This window comes from Prunus mume, linkage group LG5 (assembly GCF_029339155.1).
Source record: "Prunus mume cultivar Tortuosa linkage group LG5, ASM2933915v1, whole genome shotgun sequence".
NCBI lineage: Eukaryota > Viridiplantae > Streptophyta > Magnoliopsida > Rosales > Rosaceae > Prunus > Prunus mume.
This window is the reverse complement of record NC_142702.1, coordinates 23,398,360-23,419,341: the sequence shown is the minus strand read 5'-3', so window position 1 is coordinate 23,419,341 and position 20,982 is coordinate 23,398,360. Positions and strand designations below refer to the sequence as shown.

Here is a 20,982-nt window from a genome sequence, read left to right as displayed (position 1 = left end):
CAAAGTACAAGTACAAGCATGTATATATTTATGGAAGTTATGGATGAAGGACTAGCCATAGAGCTAGCTAACCTATAGCATGTGCATTGTAGATCGCAGCACAAGAATTTTTCTTTCAAAATATCCGATAATTTTATATATGTAAAGTTATTTTGTTTACATAGAAACAGGTGGTGGTAATTAACTTTTACCGAGAATTTCTGAGGAAATGTCACAAGTTTCATCAAAGCTAGCCCGCCCAGAGAGAAGAAGAGGGTAGGGATGGTTGGTCATCTCTCTCTCTCTCTCATTTTTCTCTCTCTTTAAAGCTAAAGGCTATGAGAAGGCTATTGGAGTTGGGGACCTCTCTGCTTCTCTTCTTTTCATTTATTCATATATATAAGTGCACCTCTTATCTTATATATGCCGTGATGCTTTTAGATGTAGCTAGTTGTTGCTGCTGCTGCTCTCTTCTTATTGCACTATTTACCATTACTGTGTATGCATCTTTTGGACTTTTTCTAATTACAGTGATAATTATTAATTAGGGTACAACTGGGCATGCATATAACTTTTCTATCTCTACTGTACACTGCATCATCTACTGATATATATAGCTAAGCTTTCCTGCTTTAGCTAGGTTGAGGGCCTTTCAGAAGGCCTAGGGTTTTTAGGACCACTTGCATGCAGCAACATTACATGCCCCTCTCTCTCTCTCTCTAGCTACAGATCGACCAAACGAAACCAGAAATGCACCATATATATGTATGTATATATACAGTAAGGTACTCTGACTGCCTTACATATACAGTTGGCGGTTACCTTCCTCCATCATAATTCTGGTGCTGGCATTTTGTCCCCCCACTCCCCCCTCGGTCCTCACACTCATGTCACAATTGTCCTACATACTTATCCTCCTCCATCATTATTGTGGCTTCTGTATGTTGTTCAGCCTTGAAAACCTGTTAACCCATATAATTAACCTTCTTACTCTTTCATAATTTTTGTATCTACACGCCATCGCAATTTATAAATACCAGCTAAAATTAATGTGGTAGGTAAAATTCGACTCTCGATCATGAGAAGACCACTTGGTTTTATTCCAATCATGCCGCTCTCTAATGATTTAGATTTAGCATAATTAACAATATCCCAGTCAATAAGGATCGTTGCATTTTCTAAGGATTTAGTGTTTAAGCTATTACTCATGCACCCAAAGTACTGTGTTCGATTTTCTTCCTCTCCCAATTCTTCTGCTTGTATAAACATTACGTCCTATGATCTGGAATTAATCAAGATGCCCAATCAAGTTAGGGCCTCCTACATAATCAAGGAACTCATGATACATTATACTCAAAAGTCTATCATTTTATATATGGTTCCCTTTTGGGGACTCATTAAGAAACATCACCATTGATCGGTCTATTCATCGGTGATGATTCAATTGACCTCATTAATTTTTTTAATAAGGAGTTTTAGGTCTTCACCCTTATCATTTTCTGTTTTGTTCCTTAAGAATTGGGGGTAGAATGTTTGATAAAATACATGAAATAGGAACATCTAACTCTTCCTACGGGCAAGTCGTTATCTTCTTCATCACACCCTCAAATAGAAAAATTCCTCAAATCACCACTGAATTACCTCGTTGATCTCTATACCTTTCCTTTCTTAATCTTGTGGGACACTAAGTTTTTCCACCGCAACACACAAATATGAATAGTTTCTGTAAATTGTTGGCATTTGAGAGTGCAATTATATCCAAAATCTCATTCATATTAGAAGAAGTCTTGAGTATTTCTCTAGCTAATTAACTAATAACATATGGATTCTAAACTAGATGGTGTTTATTTATTTTATTTGAAAAAGAATGTCACCGCCAAATTATGCATCCATATATATATATATATATATATATATCCACATGATGATGATGATGATGATGAAAATGGGTACTGAAATATTGATGAAAGATCATGCCCAACCCAAGAGTCGATCAGTAGGGCTAGGAGGAGACCTCGAGGATGCTATTGAATAAAACAACACATATATATAATTGCTTAATGGGAGACACCATGTATGAGGCAAAAGTGGGACCCTATGTAAGGCAAGGGGGACACAACCGAATCAAACCAAAGAGGTTCTCAAGTGAATGGAAGGCGAGATTACCCAAATAATTCCTTTTAGAAATGTAAAACCCAGTGGGGCTGCATTTATAAATTTGCCGGCACCACACCTACAGCAGCATACAGCAGCAGAAGCATCAACTTTCAAGCAGCAGCAGCATATTGCTGTGCTGAATATCAGAACCCAGCCACCATTCCTTTCCTTTTTTTTCTCTTTAATTCTCTTTCTCCTTCTACAAAGTAAAGTTTTAACCCCACTCTAATACTCTATCTATCTGCTATATATACCTACTAATAATAATACTGTTCTCTCTCTCTCTCTCTCTCTCTCTCTCTCTCTCTCTCTCTCCACCCTGCCTTCTGAGAAACCGTTGGGCCTCTCAGCAGCTCTCAGGCTGTTAAGTCGCTTTCCTCTTCATTACATATGGCATGGCCCCTAGCTATCTAGCTAGGCTCATAGCTCTCCCTCCCTCTCATTTATTCATGTTTAATTAATTATGTGGTTATGCACGTTAATACATAATTATATATAATTAATTATCTGTAGTAGCAGTACTTTTGTATGTCATGCATGAGTAGTGTATATATTTTGACATCTTTTTATGTACCTTTTTACAGCATCAATTTTATATGTGTAGGGGAGCAAAGTTAATAATATATAGCACTATCTGCCAACCTGTGATCCTCATCTCGAATAAGGCCATGCCTTTTAGTTTCTTTCTTTATTCCAACTACTTGACTTTATATACAGTTCTTCCTCTACTGTATTAGTTGAAGGCTAACAACCCAACACAAACAAATATCACTGCTCCGATACATACAAGCATATATATATATATATCTGTCAGTTAATCAAAGTGTACCAAATCACATTATTGGTTTTGTACTCTTCGCAAGTTTATTTAAGAGTTCTTTTTAATACAAGCGATATTGGAGAGAGGGTTTTCACACAAGACTATGGGTCTGCAAATCAAGACCCTTTCACGCATCTGCAAATAGAGTGGTTAATATATATCTTTTTCTTTTTTCTCCATCCATGTCTTACAACTAATATTTACATACGGAAGCTAGCGAACCCAATTTAATTTTCCACGGCTGTGATTAATTGGTGGAATGGTGCAAAATTAATTAATTTACTGCGCTTAAAGGTAACAAATTAATTAGGGTTTTTAATTGTATAGGTCTTTGAACTTTACCTCTTAATTTGTCCCCATATTTATGTTCCTTGTGTGTGTATATATGTGGACATAATTAATTGGGTTTTTAATTATATAGGTTCCTGAATTGATTTTTTTTTTTTTTTGACAATTACATTTTTAACTCGACATGTAGTTGCAATGCCCTTCAATCTGACTGTTAATATAATAATTATAATTAAATTAAAATATTATAAAAAGTAGAAAATTAAAAATTAAAAAATCTCTCACCTCCCAAACCCTCAAAATTATAGAAGCCGATGATGTTCCTTCTTCTTTTATCCTTAGCTGCTCCTCTTGCTGTTGATCTCCATCCTCAGTGGCTTTTGCTTTTTTGGACTAACCTTCGTTACTTTTTTTGGCTTTTACTTTCTCTAAGGACTTGTATATTTGACCTGCACCTAGATTCTGGAAGTCCCATTAAAATCATCTCTTTCAGTCATATCCAAGACCCAGTAAAAATCGACCTCCCCTATACAACAAAAGTATTCATGTTATGTGTATTTTTTATGGCGAAGAAAAAACACAGGTGGAACTGTGGAAGAAGGCTTCCACAGATCTGGAAGCATGTGGAGTAAATGAAAATAGACAGATAAAGGTAATACAAAAAGGGTCTGCAATATGAAAAATCAACTAAAGACAGATGGAAATGAGGTTTGTGTTGTCAAAAGTCTGAATTATCCTTCTAATAAATGACTAAATTTAAATAAATAAAAATATTTGTCGAGTTAAATGATGTAATTGTAAAAAATATATATATATATTCAATTCAGGAACCTATATATTTAAAAACCCAATTAACTTTTGTCCACATATATACACACGAGGAACATAAATAAGATGACAAATTCAGGTAAACATATATAAACATATGAGGGGGTGCCCTCCAGCAGTAGGGTAGCTGCTGGCCCACTAAGCCCACCCAGCTACTTCCTCCTACTTAGTATCATCCTATATATACATTTTGATGTCCGCCAAAGTTTAAAGATAGGTAGGTCATGAAAGTTGAAATGATCACATCTATTATGTTAGCAGTGGTCCAGTCCAAGCATACGTATTTATAATGCTACTAAATTAATGCATGTGGATCCCAAATGGATGAAAAAGTGTACCATCATTATGAATAAGTCTATGGTAAGAAATTAAAGTGAGCAGCACCTGTAGGGAACAAGAATATATATATCATGTACAAAATATGCAAGATCAATCTTATTCCTCGTTCATGAAGTAGAGGGTAGCAATTTTCCCACTCTTGTTTTATTCGTTTGCACTTTTTTGTCTCGTTTTATTCCTTTCTGTCCGTTCAACGGAAATGTGAAAATTGTATGTCTTTTTTATAAAACACACATTTTTTTCTTTCCGTCCAACGAAAATGTGAAAATTGTATACCCTTTTCATAAAACACACATCTTTTTCTTGAGGTAGAAAGGGAAACTCAATTTGATATTTGTGTGGGTCTGCAGAGTTGCAGTATTAATGGACTTTGGTGGTCACCTGAAAATTGAACTTAATTCAATTCTATGACTACTATGTGCAATGAGAGCATGATCCATATGCAGGGAATTTTGAAAAAGTGGGTTGGGTGGGGCATGTAATATTTGGTTGGTTTCTGTCTCATGGTAAAGATATACCACCAAATTTTCTTTCAGCCTTTAACAGTACATAATATAAGAATAAATAAAGAATGTGTATAGTTTGTATCAAACTCCATTGTCATCTTAAGTTCCTTTTCAACTAGAAAAAGTAAACTAGAAACCGTCACAGGATTAATTCCGACATCCACCAACCAAAGTGCCTAACTTTTGGTTTTCTCTTCTCACTAATTGTTAAGTTTCTTTTTTTTGCTAATTTTTTTTTTGATGCAGTTAATATATAAGGAACTCTAGAGATATTGGACCTAATCATTAATTTTTTTTTATTATAAAAGAGATAAGTTTAGGAGAATGAGAAGCTACCTCATCCCAAGGCCGGGCATACCTTGAACCTAATTATTTAATTTGAGGTATTTGATGATATTGCGAAGCTTGTTTTGGATGCAATTAAGGATGCTAATGAAATATATGTAGAGATTGGGTCTTTTTAGAATTGAAGGAGTGATTAATTTGGTGGTGTGGCAAATTGAGTGTTTTTGGTGGGGTATGGGTGTGTGAGGCAGAATTATTATAAAGTTGAATAAGACTACGTGGAGGGATAATTTGGGGCTTAAATCATTGGGTTTAAATTCCGCACAAGAGAACAAAATATGTTAACACGTGTGAAATATTTTGCCTACTTACAAGTAAAAAATATATAGAATGAAGTGAATCTCCTATTTTCTTCAGTATGAGAGTAGTTATCTATATGCCAACGGTATCTGGTCCAGTAGAAAAGGATCTTGATTGGCATACAAGAGACCGCTGGTTTTAAACTCCCACGACACATTAGTAATGTATACGTGAGAAATCTCCTTGTATTCAACAAAACAAAACAAAAAAGCAGTTATCCATATAACTGATGTTATGTGTTCAAATTCCTCCTCAATTTCCCTGAAGGAAAAAAGAAACATATATCAAGATTTTTGAACCCCCGTGACTTTCAGGTGAACTTCCTCTTTTAGGTCAAGTGCCAAACATTTGGCCAAGAAACTTGGATTTCAAGACTTGGAACCATGTCCCTGTAGACAAAGATTTTGGGCCAATCTAGAGCGTATACATGCCGCCCAATTAAAGAGAGATATATGATGAAAGGCCGACTTGTTACCATATATGATGCAGTTATCCATGGGCCTCAAAAATTGTATATGCTCTATATATCTTTTAGGTGTCCAAAACTTAATGATCCAAAATAAAAATTAGTTCTAATTCTTTGAAATTCCAGGGATTAAAGGTAAAAAATTCATTAGTTTTCTTAGGTGCCATGTTTTTCTTGTTTTGTTGGCCTTTTGCGGGTGCCTAATGAGGCTTTATTGACCAAAAAGAAAAAGAAAAAGGGCATGTATAACCTTTTATGTATTTAATTTAAGCTAAGGTGTGATCAAAGATATGTATTATGAATTGCATGATTTAACTATAATTTTATCTTTGTAGATTTGCATTGTATCATCCTCTGTGCAATAAGTTTCGGAAAGCAAAGCTAGATTAATCAAAACTCTGCAACATTTATAGAATTTTTTTTCTTGTTAAATATTGTTTCTATACAAAGGAGACGAGCCTCATTTTAATTTAGGGACATTTTGGAAAAAGCAAAAGGAGAGAGAAAAATTTTAAAAGAAGCAAAAATGGACAAAAATGCCCTTATTTATTTTTATATTTCCTAAGGAATCCAATACATTTGCATGTCTTTGATTTGAAAGTTGAGTGGTTTTTTTGTCTTTTTGAAAAGGTTTGGCTTTTTCCAAAAGTGAAATTTTTTTTATGTCTAAAACCTAAAAAACCTTTTAATTTATGCCCTCAAGCCATACAAAAGTCAAAGCCGACTTTGATATGATGTGACTTCGAATGAAGTATAAATTTTAATTTTTGCCATTAAACATTTGATATCGATGTGTGGCATGAAGCATGATAATGACTAGTATATTAAAAAAAGTAAAGTTTAACATAAACAGTTTATTTTGATTTAGGCAGTTCCAAAATAGGCCAATCAAAATCCAACAAAATTAATTGCGTGTTGAATTCGAATTGGTAAAAGGATACACTTTATATTCTTATTATTATTTTAATTATAACTAGTTAGGAAATTAATTAATTTGACAAAAAAAAAAAAGAAGAAGCAAGAAATTAATTAAAATTAAGCTAATGTTTTAGTTGAATTCATATTTATTATAGAATAAATAAATAAATAAACAAAATAAACATGGAATCATAATAATGCCATAAAGATAGTGTAGATATTCCGGGATAACACTAGCATCCACTGCACAGAGAGCCTAGTCACGACCAGTCTGATTTGGGGTCCCACGACACAAAAAATCTGATGGGATAAAAATATTCAACCTGATCTAGGCAAATTATTCCCAGCTCCCCCACTATCTAAAACATACATCCGATCCGACGGTCAGGAAGTCCCATCGCCTTTGACTTTCTGAAGAAACAGTGCGGGGGCTTTAGCTTTACCCCCCTTGTCCGGTCCTCAATCTCCGGGTGGATTCCACAGACCACTGGACTTGGCGAGTGGTAAGTACAAAGTAGTGGAAAGTGTTGTCCAACTCGCCAACGAATCAGAACAACGTTGAATGTCCACGTGGCAAGTCACAATGAAAAGAGGAGGAAGAGGGGCAAAAAGGGAATATTAATTAGAGAGTAGAAAGAGGGCATAAAGGGAATTTCGAAAAGCATGAAAAGGGAAACCGTGTGTCTGTTGTCTCTGTGTCTTTGGCTTTGGCTACTGTCCTCTCTCTCTCTCTCTCCTCTCTGCTCCACTTCTCTCTCTAAATCTGAAAGCAGAGCAAAGAATCGAGAGCGAGAGAGCATGGAGCGAGCGTGAGGGTTTATGGTCTCCGGTCAAAGAAGGAAGAAGAGAGATAGAGAGAGCATAATAGGCGTAGATAGACCGTGGAATCTCAGAAAGAAGGAAAAAAGAATCCCAAAATCCAAAAAAAAAAAAAAATCGAAAACGAGAACAAAAATTGGTCATGGTCTTAATTAGGGTTCCTTTTAAAACAAACCCATCTTCTTCATCATTCATTCTGCGTCTCCGTACGGTCTATCCACTCCTCTCTTACTCTCCCTCTCTCTCTCTAACACTTTTTATCTTTCAATTTCAATTTCAATTTAATTGTTGTTGTTATTGCTAATGGGATTGAGCTTTTCATAGATTTATATACAATTTTACTATATAGATTGCTATACTTATAGATACTGATTATAGTCTGATAGATATAGCTTTAGTAGATAGCAGAGCTGTGAGCTTAGAATGGAGGAGGAGGCTAGGGTTTCAGGGAACACTGGGACTGGGAATGGCTCGGAGGCCATTCGAGATTCCTCCTACTGGCTCGATGCTTGTGAGGACATATCATGTGATGTAATTGGTGATTTGGTTGATTTCTGCGACGCTCCAATTGGTGGCCCTCCAGTGTTGGCTAACGGCAATGGCTGCAGCCAGGAGGAGGATGGTCTGGTGAGCGATTTTTTCGGGGGAATTGATCACATTCTTGACAGTATCAAGAGCGGAGCTGGCCTCCCCGGCGTGATTGATCCGAATTCGAATGCCAATGCCAATGGTGTTATTGGCAATGCTGCTGTGGAGGGTTGCTTTCAGAGGGAGGCATCCGGGGTTTCAAAGACGGTGGAAGTTAATGGCTCGGTTGGGCTCAATGGTGAAACCGGTGGGAGGAATTTGGATTTTGCTAATGGAGACACTAAGGGTGATCGAAATGGTTATCATAAGTATGAGAAGGGTAGGGGCAATGGGGTTGTGAGGAGGAGAGAGATGAATGGTGAAGATAGATGTCCCAAGAGGGTTGCTTTGGATAATGGCAGGAATGAGAGGTATTTTGCTTCAGGCAGAATCCAACATCACATGAGGGAGAATAGTTATAGTAGGAAGAGGCCTCGTGATTCAGAGGATATTGATTGGAGGGATAGAGATAGAGATAGGGATAGAGATCGGACTAGGAGAAGAGAGAATTATGGTAGCAATAATAGGAGGGAAGGTGGTAGAGATAGGGAGGCGAAGGGTTATTGGGAGAGGGATAAGTTGGGAACGAATGATATTGTTTTTCGAATAGGGCCTTACGAACCTGATCATAACAAAGAAGGGAAGATTACTGATGTCAAAAACCAGGAATGCAATGGGAAGGCTGAGAAGAAACCCGAAGAGGTTAAAGAAAAAATTCCTGAGGAGAGAGCCAGGCAGTATCAATTGGATGTTCTTGAACAGGCAAAGAAGAGAAATACAATAGCTTTTCTTGAAACAGGGGCGGGAAAGACACTCATTGCCGTTCTCCTCATCCAAAGTATTTGCAATGATATGCAAAAGCAGAACAAGAAGATGCTCTCTGTATTTTTAGTTCCTAAAGTTCCCCTTGTTTATCAGGTAATGCATGTGTAAGTTTAAAGACTTGTTTTCTGTTTATGTGTGTTACTTTCTTTGGTGCAATTTGCACATTTTGAGTTTATGCATTTTTTTTTCCTTCTTGTTCAATTTCAGCAAGCAGAAGCTATTCGTGAGCGAACTGGTTATGAAGTGGGCCATTATTGTGGTGAGATGGGTCAAGATTTCTGGGACACCCGAAGATGGCAGCGTGAGTTCGACACAAAACAGGTAGGTCTTACAGTTTCTGTTATTAGAACATGTAGTTTTCTACTCTTCTCATGTTCTGAACACTTTCACTTCTAATGCCTTTTTTGGGTATCATCTGTTGCTTAGGATAGTTCCTGCTCGGGCCTTGATTCTTGTTTACTATTTGATATTTTTCCCCCCAGGTTCTGGTGATGACAGCCCAAATTCTGTTGAACATTCTGAGGCACAGCATTATAAAAATGGAATCAATCAATCTCTTGATTCTGGATGAGTGTCATCACGCTGTGAAGAAACATCCATATTCTTTAGTGATGTCTGAGTTCTATCACACAACCCCAAAGGAGAAGAGACCGTCTGTATTTGGAATGACTGCTTCTCCTGTTAACTTAAAGGGTATTTTTCTTTTGTCAAGTTATGACATTACTTAAGATCGTGCATCTTAAATTCAACTCTAATTTTTTTCATGGCAATGTTTTAAATCACAATATATTGATGCTTCTTATGACTATGTTTGATTCAGGTGTTTCCAGCCAAGTAGATTGTGCAATAAAGATTCGTAATCTCGAAAGTAAACTAGATTCCATCGTTTGTACCATAAAAGACCGTAAGGAGCTTGAAAAGCATGTTCCAACGCCCTCCGAAATTGTGGTGCAGTATGACAAAGCAGCCAGCTTATGGTCCCTTCATGAGCAGCTAAAACAAATGGAAGGGGAAGTTGAAGAAGCTGCAAAGTCTAGCTCTAGAAAAAGTAAATGGCAGTTTATGGGAGCTAGAGATGCTGGGGCTAAGGAAGAGCTGCGCCAAGTTTATGGTGTTTCCGAAAGAACAGAAAGTGATGGGGCTGTGAACTTAATTCAAAAGTTGAGGGCTATCAATTATGCACTTGGTGAACTGGGTCAGTGGTGTGCTTACAAGGTACCAATTATTAATATATGTGTCAAGATTAGCTATTTAATCCTTTGTGAAACTGTTGCTCAGTCTGTTATTTTCTCAGGTTGCACAATCTTTCTTGACAGCTCTGCAAAATGATGAGAGGGCAAACTACCAGCTTGATGTCAAGTTTCAGGAATCCTACCTGAGTAAAGTTGTATCTCTCTTACAATGTCATCTATCGGAGGGAGCTGTTTCTGACAAGGAAGCAAAAGTAGCAGATTCTGGAAGTGCTGTTTCTTGCGATGAAAATGACCCTGATGAAATGGAAGAAGGAGAGCTAGCTGATAGCCATGGTTAGTCGGGCTGTTAACTTTTGTTAACTGTTCAGTATTAAGTTTTAAGAAATTAGATTTCTCGAGCTGCCAAAAAAATCGTGCTGGTCCTCTTTTGGGAGTTATTCATGACTTATGACAAGTGGAAAGTTAAGGAAATTTGTTTTCAAGCTATTAATAGAAGAAATAAAGTCATTGGTTAAAGTTAGACTACAGAATGTCAAATTATGGAAAATAATTTCTGTATGCTTGAAATTTAGAACGTATCCTGGACTGTTTTGGTGGAGGAGAGTTTTCTATCATCATTCTGCACATGAAATGCCCCACATCATTGAAGATCATGCATAAATAATTCTTATTTACCATGTAAAGCATTCAAGGGAAAATTACTTGAGCTGGATGAGCCTTCAATATGTTCCAGGGTTACGCAACTGGACCACAAACACGCTACGCATTTGCTGTGCCTATTTTTTGTCGACCATGCTCTTGATCATTAATGAGTTCATTTGATTGGCATTTCTTCTAAAGTTGCCTACTTGGTGTGGTGTAGTTGTCTCTGGTGGGGAGCATGTAGATGTGGTAATAGGTGCTGCTGTAGCTGATGGGAAGGTGACTCCAAAAGTGCAGTCACTGATTAAAGTACTTCTCAAGTATCAGCATACAGAAGATTTTCGTGCAATCATCTTTGTGGAGCGAGTTGTGTCTGCTTTAGTCCTTCCTAAGGTTGTATTTGTAATAGATTTTGTTCTTTTATTTTATTTTATTTTTAAAAATAGAGTTCATAAACATTGTTTCTCTGTCTTTATTGAATATTTTCAAGTTCCTCACCCTATAGTGTTTCCAAGCATGCAGGTATTCGCAGAACTTCCTTCTTTAGGTTTTATTGAGTGTGCAAGCTTGATCGGGCACAACAATAGCCAGGAAATGCGAAGTTGCCAAATGCAGGATACTATTGCCAAATTCCGGGATGGTCGTGTATGTATAAACGCCATGCACTACACTTTTGGACTAAATTGAATGGAAGGCAAAACTTTCATGGTTAGATGTTCTCTAATATAAGAATTTCTTCTATGTAGGTCACATTATTAGTTGCCACTAGTGTTGCTGAGGAAGGACTTGATATTCGGCAGTGCAATGTTGTTATTCGCTTCGACCTTGCAAAAACTGTTTTGGCTTACATTCAGTCTAGGGGTCGTGCTAGAAAACCTGGGTCAGATTACATCTTGATGGTGGAGAGGTACTTAGTTGCTTGGTATCTATATCAACATTTATATCAGTCATGATGATCTGTTTATGATGTTTCACATAAAATTGCTCATATTACTTGAACCTAATTTTTTTAAATGTGTGGGGTAAATTTGTCACTATACTTAAATCTTTTCATTATCTTTCATATGATATCAGATTACAAACTCTCTTTTCTTTTTTGGGTTCCTTGTAGGGGAAATCTGTCGCATGAAGCATTCTTAAGGAATGCCAGGAATAGTGAGGAGACTTTACGGAAAGAAGCAATAGAGAGAACTGACCTGAGTCATCTGAAGGATACTTCTAGGTTAATTTCAGTGGACACAACACCAGGTACAGTGTACCAGGTCGAGTCAACTGGTGCTGTTGTAAGCTTAAATTCTGCTGTTGGGCTCATCCATTTCTACTGCTCTCAGCTTCCCAGTGACAGGTTCTTCTTTCGTCAGAGTAATGTTTATGCTGGAACATCCAAGAATTGTAGCTGCATATTACTGATTTTTCCTTAAATCTGTTATTCAGGTATTCAATTCTTCGTCCTGAGTTTGTCATGGTGAGGCATGAGAAGCTAGGAGGTCCCACAGAATATTCATGCAAACTTCAACTCCCTTGTAATGCACCATTTGAGACACTTGAGGGTCCCGTGTGTAGTTCAATGCACCTTGCACAACAGGCATGCTTTTGTTCTTCTACGATCACGATACCTTTGCTTCACATCATCCAAGGATGTTGATTTATATTTTCCTTATCATGCAGGCTGTTTGTTTGGCTGCTTGCAAGAAACTCCATGAAATGGGAGCATTTACCGACATGCTCTTGCCAGACAAGGGAAGTGGGGAAGAAAAGGAACAGGTTGACCAGACTGATGAAGGAGATCCACTTCCTGGGACTGCTAGGCACAGAGAGTTCTATCCTGAAGGCATAGCTAATATTCTACAGGTTCGTTCATTCCGTACGCCATATGCTTTAGATTATCTTTGCTGATATTTGGGTAGGCCAAGCAATAATTTTTTTTAAATGTTTTAATTTCTTAAGGTTTTTACAACAATTCTTAAAAATTCTCTTCCTTCTTGTTGGGTTCATATTAATATATGTGTTCTGAAAAAGCAATCTAAAGCTTGGGACTATGCACTAATTGATTCGAAATATAAACCTCAAACCTGTAAAATGATCTGATTTGGAAGATATTCTTACTATACTAGACACTTAATTCTGTCTCTCTAGTAAAAAGCTAAGTATGGCAGTATCTGTGTTTAATACTTGCTGATTCTTGGTTGGAGGTTCCTCATTCTTACGCAGATGTGTTACATAATTCATAATTTTACTCTCTGGCATTTCAGGGAGAATGGATCTTATCCAGAAGAGATTTGGGCAGTGACTCCAAATTGGTTCATGTTTACATGTATGGTGTGAAATGTGTAGACGTTGGCTCTTCAAAAGATCCATTCTTGACTCAAGTTTCGGATTTTGCAGTTCTAGTAGGCAAAGAACTGGATGCAGAGGTACCTTATTTCCATTTGTACCATAAGCGTGATGATATTAATTTCTCCGCCCCCTTTCTTTGTTTACTTATTTTCTGTTAATAGGTGTTATCGATGTATATGGATCTATTTATTGCTCGAACCATGACTACAAAGGTGTCCCTTGTCTTCAAGGGTTCAATAGATATTACTGAAAGTCAGGTTAGTAATCTATTACCATTCTGGAGTGTATTTATTTTATAAATGGTTTACTGTTAGACTTAGAGTTACTGATGTTTAAACAAAACTTCAATTTTTGTGTACAGTTGGCATCCCTTAAAAGTTTTCATGTGAGATTGATGAGTATTGTACTGGATGTGGATGTTGAACCTTCCACCACTCCTTGGGATCCTGCAAAGGCTTATTTGTTTGTTCCTGTGGTCGGTGATAAATTTGTAGATCCTATGAAAGAAATTGATTGGGATCTGGTTGAAAATATAAATGGTGCAGATGCTTGGAACAATCCCCTTCAAAGAGCTCGACCAGATGTTTACCTTGGCACAAATGAGCGTACACTAGGTGGAGACAGAAGGGAGTATGGTTTTGGGAAATTGCGTAATGGCATGGCTTTTGGGCAAAAATCCCATCCAACCTATGGTATCAGAGGTGCTGTGGCACGGTTTGATGTTGTTAAAGCTTCTGGATTGGTACCGGATCGGGATGCCCTTGAAATGAGAAAGCATATGGATTTGCCCAAAGGCAAGTTAATTATGGCAGATACTTGTAGCAGTGTCAAAGACTTGGTAGGGAGGATTGTGACAGCTGCTCACTCAGGAAAGAGGTTTTATGTGGATTCAATATGCTATGATATGACTGCAGAAAACTCTTTCCCAAGGAAAGAAGGCTACCTTGGCCCTCTGGAGTACAGCTCATATGCTGATTATTACAAGCAAAAGTATGATACTCATTGCCATTCTAATTTGTCTGATGTTATTAGTTACTTTATCATGCCTTTCTAGATTTATTCTTCTAAGCCTAGAAGTTGGTTGATTCCTAATTGATAGCTACAATGCGCCCTAGCTTACGTGCTTGAAGAGGAGGAAAGCTAAGGTTGTGTTTGGTTCATGAAAGCATTCAATTTTCAGTTCCCATTTTCACTAAAAACTGAAAATCAGTATTTAAAAAACTTGTTTTCTTGTGTGAAAATGAAAACTGTATCCTAAAAACGAGGAGTAAGCCATTTTTGGGAAACTCTCAAAAGAATTTGAGAATTCTAGTATGGTTGGAAACATGCAGTTTCAGATAAAGACAGTCCCTTTAGTGTTCTTTAGTTTTCTTTTTTACCAACCAAACTTGTTTTAACAAATTTTATAGAAGTTTATGACAACATTTTTCTTTTTCACTTCTCTGGGTACTGAAAAAGGTTTTCATTTTCATGAACCAAACACCACCTAATCGTAATCTGGAAGGAAGTTTATTATTGTCAGGTGGAAAATTTGTGGGTTCATTAAAGAAATGTTCCAATAAATTTTCCAGTTACAATAGTTGTAAACCCTTACAGATTGGAAAAGCTTTCTTCTTTCTTCTTGCACAATAAAGGGTGCATTTGGCTATTATATCTTCTTTATATAGGTATGGAGTTGAGTTGGTTTATAAACAACAACCTCTAATAAGAGGACGTGGTGTCTCATATTGTAAGAATCTCCTGTCTCCTCGATTTGAACACATGGAAGGTACATGCTACTCTTTACCATTAAATTAGTACCTGTTTCACCTCTTTTTTTTTTTTTTTCCTCTCTTCTTTGAACTGATGAAGCTTTTATGTAGAACACGATGGTGAATCAGAAGAGACTCTTGACAAAACGTACTATGTTTTCCTCCCTCCTGAGCTGTGTTTAGTACACCCACTGCCCGGATCACTTGTCCGTGGAGCCCAGAGATTGCCCTCGATAATGAGAAGGGTTGAAAGCATGCTGCTTGCAGTTGAACTTAAAGATATAATAAATTATCCTATCCCTGCTTCTAAGGTATTTTATCATCTCTGGTTATTTATTTTAAGCGGCCATTAACTACTTGACTGATGTGTGCTGCCTATCTACAGATCTTGGAAGCCTTGACAGCAGCTTCATGCCAGGAGACGTTTTGCTATGAAAGAGCAGAGCTTCTTGGTGATGCTTACCTGAAATGGGTTGTTAGTCGATTTCTCTTTCTCAAATACCCTCAGAAACATGAGGGTCAGCTTACTAGGATGAGGCAACAAATGGTGAGTAACATGGTTTTATATCAGTATGCATTGAAGAAAGGACTTCAATCATATATCCAAGCAGATCGCTTTTCTCCATCTCGGTGGGCTGCTCCTGGGGTCTTGCCTGTCTTTGATGAGTATACGAAGGATGAAGAATCATCCTTGTTTGATCACGAGGATGGGCCTGTAGGTGAAATCAATTGCTCTGGTGATGCATATGAGGATGATGAGCTAGAGGATGGTGAGCTTGAGAGCGACTCAAGTTCTTATAGAGTCCTCTCTAGCAAGACACTTGCAGATGTTGTCGAAGCACTTATTGGAGTTTATTATGTGGAAGGCGGGAAAAACGCTGCTAACCATCTCATGAAATGGATTGGAATTGAGGTAGAGTTTAATCCTGATGGGGTAGAGAGCACACCGAAATCATCTACCGTTCCAGAGAATGTACTTAGGAGTGTCAACTTTGATGCCTTAGAGGTTGCTTTGAATATCAAATTTAAAGATAGGGGCTTTTTGGTAGAAGCCATTAGTCATGCGTCCCGACCATCTGCTGGAGTGTCCTGCTATCAGCGATTGGAGTTTGTTGGCGATGCCGTCTTAGATCATCTCATTACAAGGCATTTGTTCTTCACGTACACAAATCTGCCTCCAGGCAGGTTGACTGACCTGCGAGCTGCTGCTGTTAACAATGAAAATTTTGCACGTGTTGCTGTAAAACATAAACTCCATCTACACCTTCGGCATGGGTCAAGTGCCCTTGAAAAACAGGTTCTTCAGTTTCTTCCTCACCTTTAAAATTTTAAATTCTCGTTCTTGAATGGGGGAGCTGATAGTCTAGCATGGTTATTTTGATTTGTTATGGACTAGGCAGGTTAGCAGCAACTATGGATCCTAAATCCTAACTAGCGTTTTTGGATTGCGTTTACAGATTCATGACTTTGTGAAGGAAGTGCAAAATGAATTATCAAAGCCAGGGTTCAACTCCTTTGGTTTGGGAGATTGCAAAGCTCCAAAGGTTCTTGGGGACATTTTTGAATCTATTGCGGGTGCCATTTTTCTTGACAGCGGACGTGATACTGCAGTTGTTTGGAAGGTAGATCCCCAGTAGAGGCACATAGCTTGTTCTACATTTTATCTTTTCTATTTTCTTTGGTTATGAGTTGGGGGAACTGATACAGAGAATTTGTTCTCTTTCAATCTCTCTATATGTTTATAGGTCTTTCAACCTCTATTGCACCCAATGGTTACTCCAGAAACACTCCCAATGCATCCTGTGCGAGAGCTGCAAGAAAGATGCCAGCAACAGGCTGAAGGCTTGGAATACAAAGCCACTCGAAGTGGAAATTTGGCTACTGTCGAAGTTTTCATTGATGGCATCCAGATGGGAATTGCTCAGAATCCGCAAAAGAAGATGGCACAGAAACTGGCTGCTAGGAATGCACTTGCTGCTTTGAAAGATAAGGAAACAGCTGAAGCAAATGAGAAGGAGGAGGAGAATGGGAAGAAGAAGAAGAATGGTAGCCAAACATTTACCCGACAAACCTTAAATGACATCTGCTTGCGAAAAAATTGGCCCATGCCATTCTACCGGTAAGAAGTTCTGAACACATCTAGATAGGAGTAAAACAATTTGGTCATATTTTAACATTTTCTATCACTAGAGTCAAGTAGGTGGAATTCAACTGAATTAGTTTCCTGTTTCATCTTTAGGTGCGTGAATGAAGGTGGCCCTGCACATGCAAAGAGGTTCACGTTTGCTGTACGTGTGAATACCACCGACAGGGGACAGACAGACGAATGCGTGGGAGAGCCTATGCCCAGTGTTAAGAAGGCCAAGGACTCGGCAGCAGTTCTTCTCTTGGAACTTTTAAATAAGTTATACTCGTGATGGCATTGAAGGGTGGTGTTTGCAACTCTAGCATTGCTTTTGCCATTTTACCAGGAGCAAGCTGTAACTTCAACCTGATATGCCATATTTTCTGTATCTCAAGTGTTTAAAATGAACTCAACACATTACACGTGCAAGTCCAATCGAACAAAAGGTAGCAACTGCGAGCAGATTTTTTGTATCAACAACAATGTTTCGTATCGCTGTTAAAATGACTTTGGTATTTTATGCTTGTGATTTTGCCTATCCGGACCATGAAAGTATATGCCAACTGCTTTGAAGAATTTTAGTCCTTTTTCTTTTTCGATTTTCAGAATTTTAATCATTCAAGGGGTTTTGCACTGCTCGAGGGTGTTCAAGCACTACCTAATGAGTCTTGAAAATGCCTCAAGTGACTATATTTCTAAATCTTGAAAAAGGGAGCTAAAAAGTATTTCGTGTGAAAAAAGAAAAAGAAAAAATTCTAAATTTCCTGTGAGAGAGTTGGTGTGTAAGAATTTGGATAAGACTTGGTATTTGTCAGAGTGTCACATTACTCCCAAACCGCACCAAGATGGTGTAAAAACTTCAAATTGACAAATAGTACGTGCACTTTGACTAGGTAGGGACTTTTACTGCTTTTATGTGCTATTTTATTGTCAAAATCTGCTAGGATGGATTTTGACTAGCTTTAGCTGTCGCCAGCGCAGATTGATTTTCATGAAAGTTAATTCTCCATCAAACATAGGGAATTAGGAAAGGAAATTAATTGTAACTGTTAGACAAATTCTAAATCCAAGAATATTTCAAGATGATACAGTTCTTTTTTAATAGAAAATAAAAAATAAGGGATGGGGAGGGCAAGAGCTGAACTCTTGTCATATTGGGGTAAAATGCTTCAACCACGGAGCAATATATCCAAAACCCGTAACGTAAAGATGGATCAACTAACTCTTAGTTTTGTGGTACTTCTTCTCCCAATGTTAATAAAGAAAAAAGTCCATAGTGGATTGGAAAATACTAGTTGTAAGATTGATATCATAATAGAATACCCAATTTAAACAAATGAAAACAACATCCTCTAGCCATTTCCTTTCACTTTACTGATCAACCAAACAAGCATCAATCATAATCCAAAATACAAAAAGTAAAATTGGGGAAATTCTGCATAAAATCTTCCTCCTCTGCCATTGATAAAAATGACTTATTGTAATTAGTGGAAAATGCAGCCTGCATGTTTACCGCCTTAAGGTGTGCATTATGTACTCAGCATAAAGGTCCCTGTACCAAAACATACAGGTCAACAACTTCATCAAACTTGGGAAATGGGAAATGACAGGTAAAGGAGATGCTTGAATGATATGTTTGGATGCAGAACTTTCATCTCTTTCTTAACGAACAAGAAACATTAGAGCTTGGACCACCATGGCTCAAAAACTTGTGGTTCCTTAAGATAGACTTACATTGAGTACTGGATAGCTTCAAGAGCAGCGGATGCAGGCAAAAAGGCGTTTACTGCAACCTCTTTGTTCTCATTCTTCTTGTCTATGCAATATGTTAAGAAAAAAATGGTACTGTTGTTCAAATAGTTCAAAAACCTGAAGTAATGCATTAAGTTACAAAGTAAGATTGTGAAGGATACAGTCTTCAAAGAAGCGACGGATCTCAGAAAGGCGATGAGGGGGAAGGTCATTGAGTTCAGTGTAGTGCGTATACTCTGGATCATCAGCGCAGACTGCAATAATCTTATCATCTTTCTCTCCCTGGATTAAAAGCATAAAATCCATGCTTGTTAAAGTTTAGGGACAAAAAATTCAATGCAAAGAAATGGGAGAGGTTCAAGTTGAGAGGTTCGGAAGAGTACCTGGTCAATCATGGGCATTACTCCAATGGCTCTGGCTCGCAGAAAACAACCAGGAAGGACAGGTTCCTGTTTAATTCATCAATTTAAGTCAATACTTAGGCTCAAGAATTTTGTCCCTTTGACATAATGTTCCAACTTCCATCACCACTCAATGGAATTTGGCTGACAGAACTTTCTTAAAATTAGATGGCTATGAAAATCTGGCAAATCACCTGCATGATAACTAAAACATCCAGTGGATCATTGTCTTCACACAAGGTGCGAGGGATGAAACCATAATTGTGAGGATACACGACTGACGAATACAAAATCCGATCAACCTGAGAATTTATTTAAAGCATTAAGAACAATCTTAATATCAAAGTTGAGAAGATATGCAGAAAGTAATTGTGGAGCTGTGAACTTGTTTCATACCTTAATCAGTCCTGTCTTCTTGTCAAGTTCATATTTGACTTTGCTTCCCTTGGTTATCTCAACAACCTAAACCAATCCAGCAAACAGTTCAATATGCAGTATTTTATTGACAAACTTTTATGAATTCCCTCTTCTCACTAATTTTGGCTTAATGCCAAGTTTATGCTCGTTACTTGATGAAGTTTGAGGGGATACATACAACGTTGAAAAGGTGGGGTGCAGTAGGTCCTGCAGACAGCGATTTTACAACATGATTAGTTTCTTCCAGGACAAGAAGATAGCAAAGTAAAAAGTAGAGATTTATCATGGTCAAATCATATGTACCAATTTCAAGATCATGCCAAGGATGTGCAGCAACTGATCTCCTTGACAAAGATGAAAGAATCCTCTCATTTAACTTGGGAGCTCTTTGCGGTTTAGGTTCTTCGTTTCCTTCAGACATCTCTCTAACCACAGGCAGGTAAAAGGGTAAAAGGTAAAATGTCAAATGCAGCAAGCAGTAAATCAAACATGCAAACAACAAATAGGATACTGATCGAGAAACAATGAACACTTCAAAAAATAAGGAAAACTAAATTACCAATCTAAATATTGTAATTAAAAGAGAGATTATGCAGTGTGATTAGAGATTAACAGGTCAATTTAAATCTCTGTATCCAATCAAAGACACGTTTTTTAGATGAAAAATGTGTTGAACAAAAGTCCAAGCTTCATTCATTCATAATTTCGTTTCTTCCCAACAACCCATAAAAGACAAGATCGTGATTTACAAGATTAGGAAGCATAAACAGAAGACCTTAAAAAAAAAAAAAGGGTTCTGATTATAATCATGGTATATGACAGAACAAAATACAGAATCAGTTGAAGCGCAGAAACACACCTTCAGTGGCTGTTGCTGTTGGGGCTGCTGGGGTTTGATAAAGAAACTTGAAATTAAGAAAAGGGAAGATGGAATGAGCAAATGAGAAGTGAGAGCTATAAGGTTGGAGTGATTGGATGAATATAATAGTTATAGTAGGTGGGGAGGTAAAAGAGGAGAGAAAGGTGGGGTTGGTCAAAACTTTTGAGGCATTTTGCCTCGTGTCTGCCCATGAGGGAAGGTAGCTGCCCCCCTCACGTTGAACCTTCAAGTTTGTTGGTGATTATTATTATTATTATTTATTATTTA

General features: G+C 37.5%; 2 protein-coding genes across 2 annotated transcripts; one reads left to right on the top strand and one right to left on the bottom strand.

Moving 5' to 3' along the window:
• The first annotated feature begins 8,040 nt into the window (after positions 1 to 8,040).
• Positions 8,041 to 17,841, top strand: DCL1 (dicer-like 1). Its single transcript, XM_008245969.2, has 20 exons — positions 8,041 to 9,310; positions 9,425 to 9,538; positions 9,700 to 9,910; positions 10,038 to 10,432; positions 10,512 to 10,743; positions 11,273 to 11,445; positions 11,575 to 11,697; positions 11,799 to 11,959; positions 12,164 to 12,397; positions 12,487 to 12,637; positions 12,721 to 12,903; positions 13,305 to 13,466; positions 13,551 to 13,646; positions 13,751 to 14,379; positions 15,057 to 15,157; positions 15,252 to 15,451; positions 15,526 to 16,437; positions 16,598 to 16,762; positions 16,886 to 17,259; positions 17,380 to 17,841. Exons 1-20 carry the CDS (start codon positions 8,189 to 8,191, stop codon positions 17,555 to 17,557), a joined length of 5,916 nt encoding a protein of 1,971 aa, XP_008244191.2. The 5' UTR covers positions 8,041 to 8,188; the 3' UTR covers positions 17,558 to 17,841.
• A 751-nt stretch (positions 17,842 to 18,592) lies between these two features.
• LOC103342348 (soluble inorganic pyrophosphatase 1) lies at positions 18,593 to 20,836 on the bottom strand. The gene is made up of 9 exons (XM_008245970.2): positions 20,695 to 20,836; positions 20,139 to 20,260; positions 20,014 to 20,042; positions 19,815 to 19,880; positions 19,613 to 19,720; positions 19,401 to 19,466; positions 19,179 to 19,299; positions 19,000 to 19,081; positions 18,593 to 18,817 (listed from the first exon to the last, which is right to left on the bottom strand). Exons 2-9 carry the CDS (start codon positions 20,254 to 20,256, stop codon positions 18,775 to 18,777), a joined length of 633 nt encoding a protein of 210 aa, XP_008244192.1. The 5' UTR covers positions 20,257 to 20,260; positions 20,695 to 20,836; the 3' UTR covers positions 18,593 to 18,774.
• Positions 20,837 to 20,982: the final 146 nt, after the last annotated feature.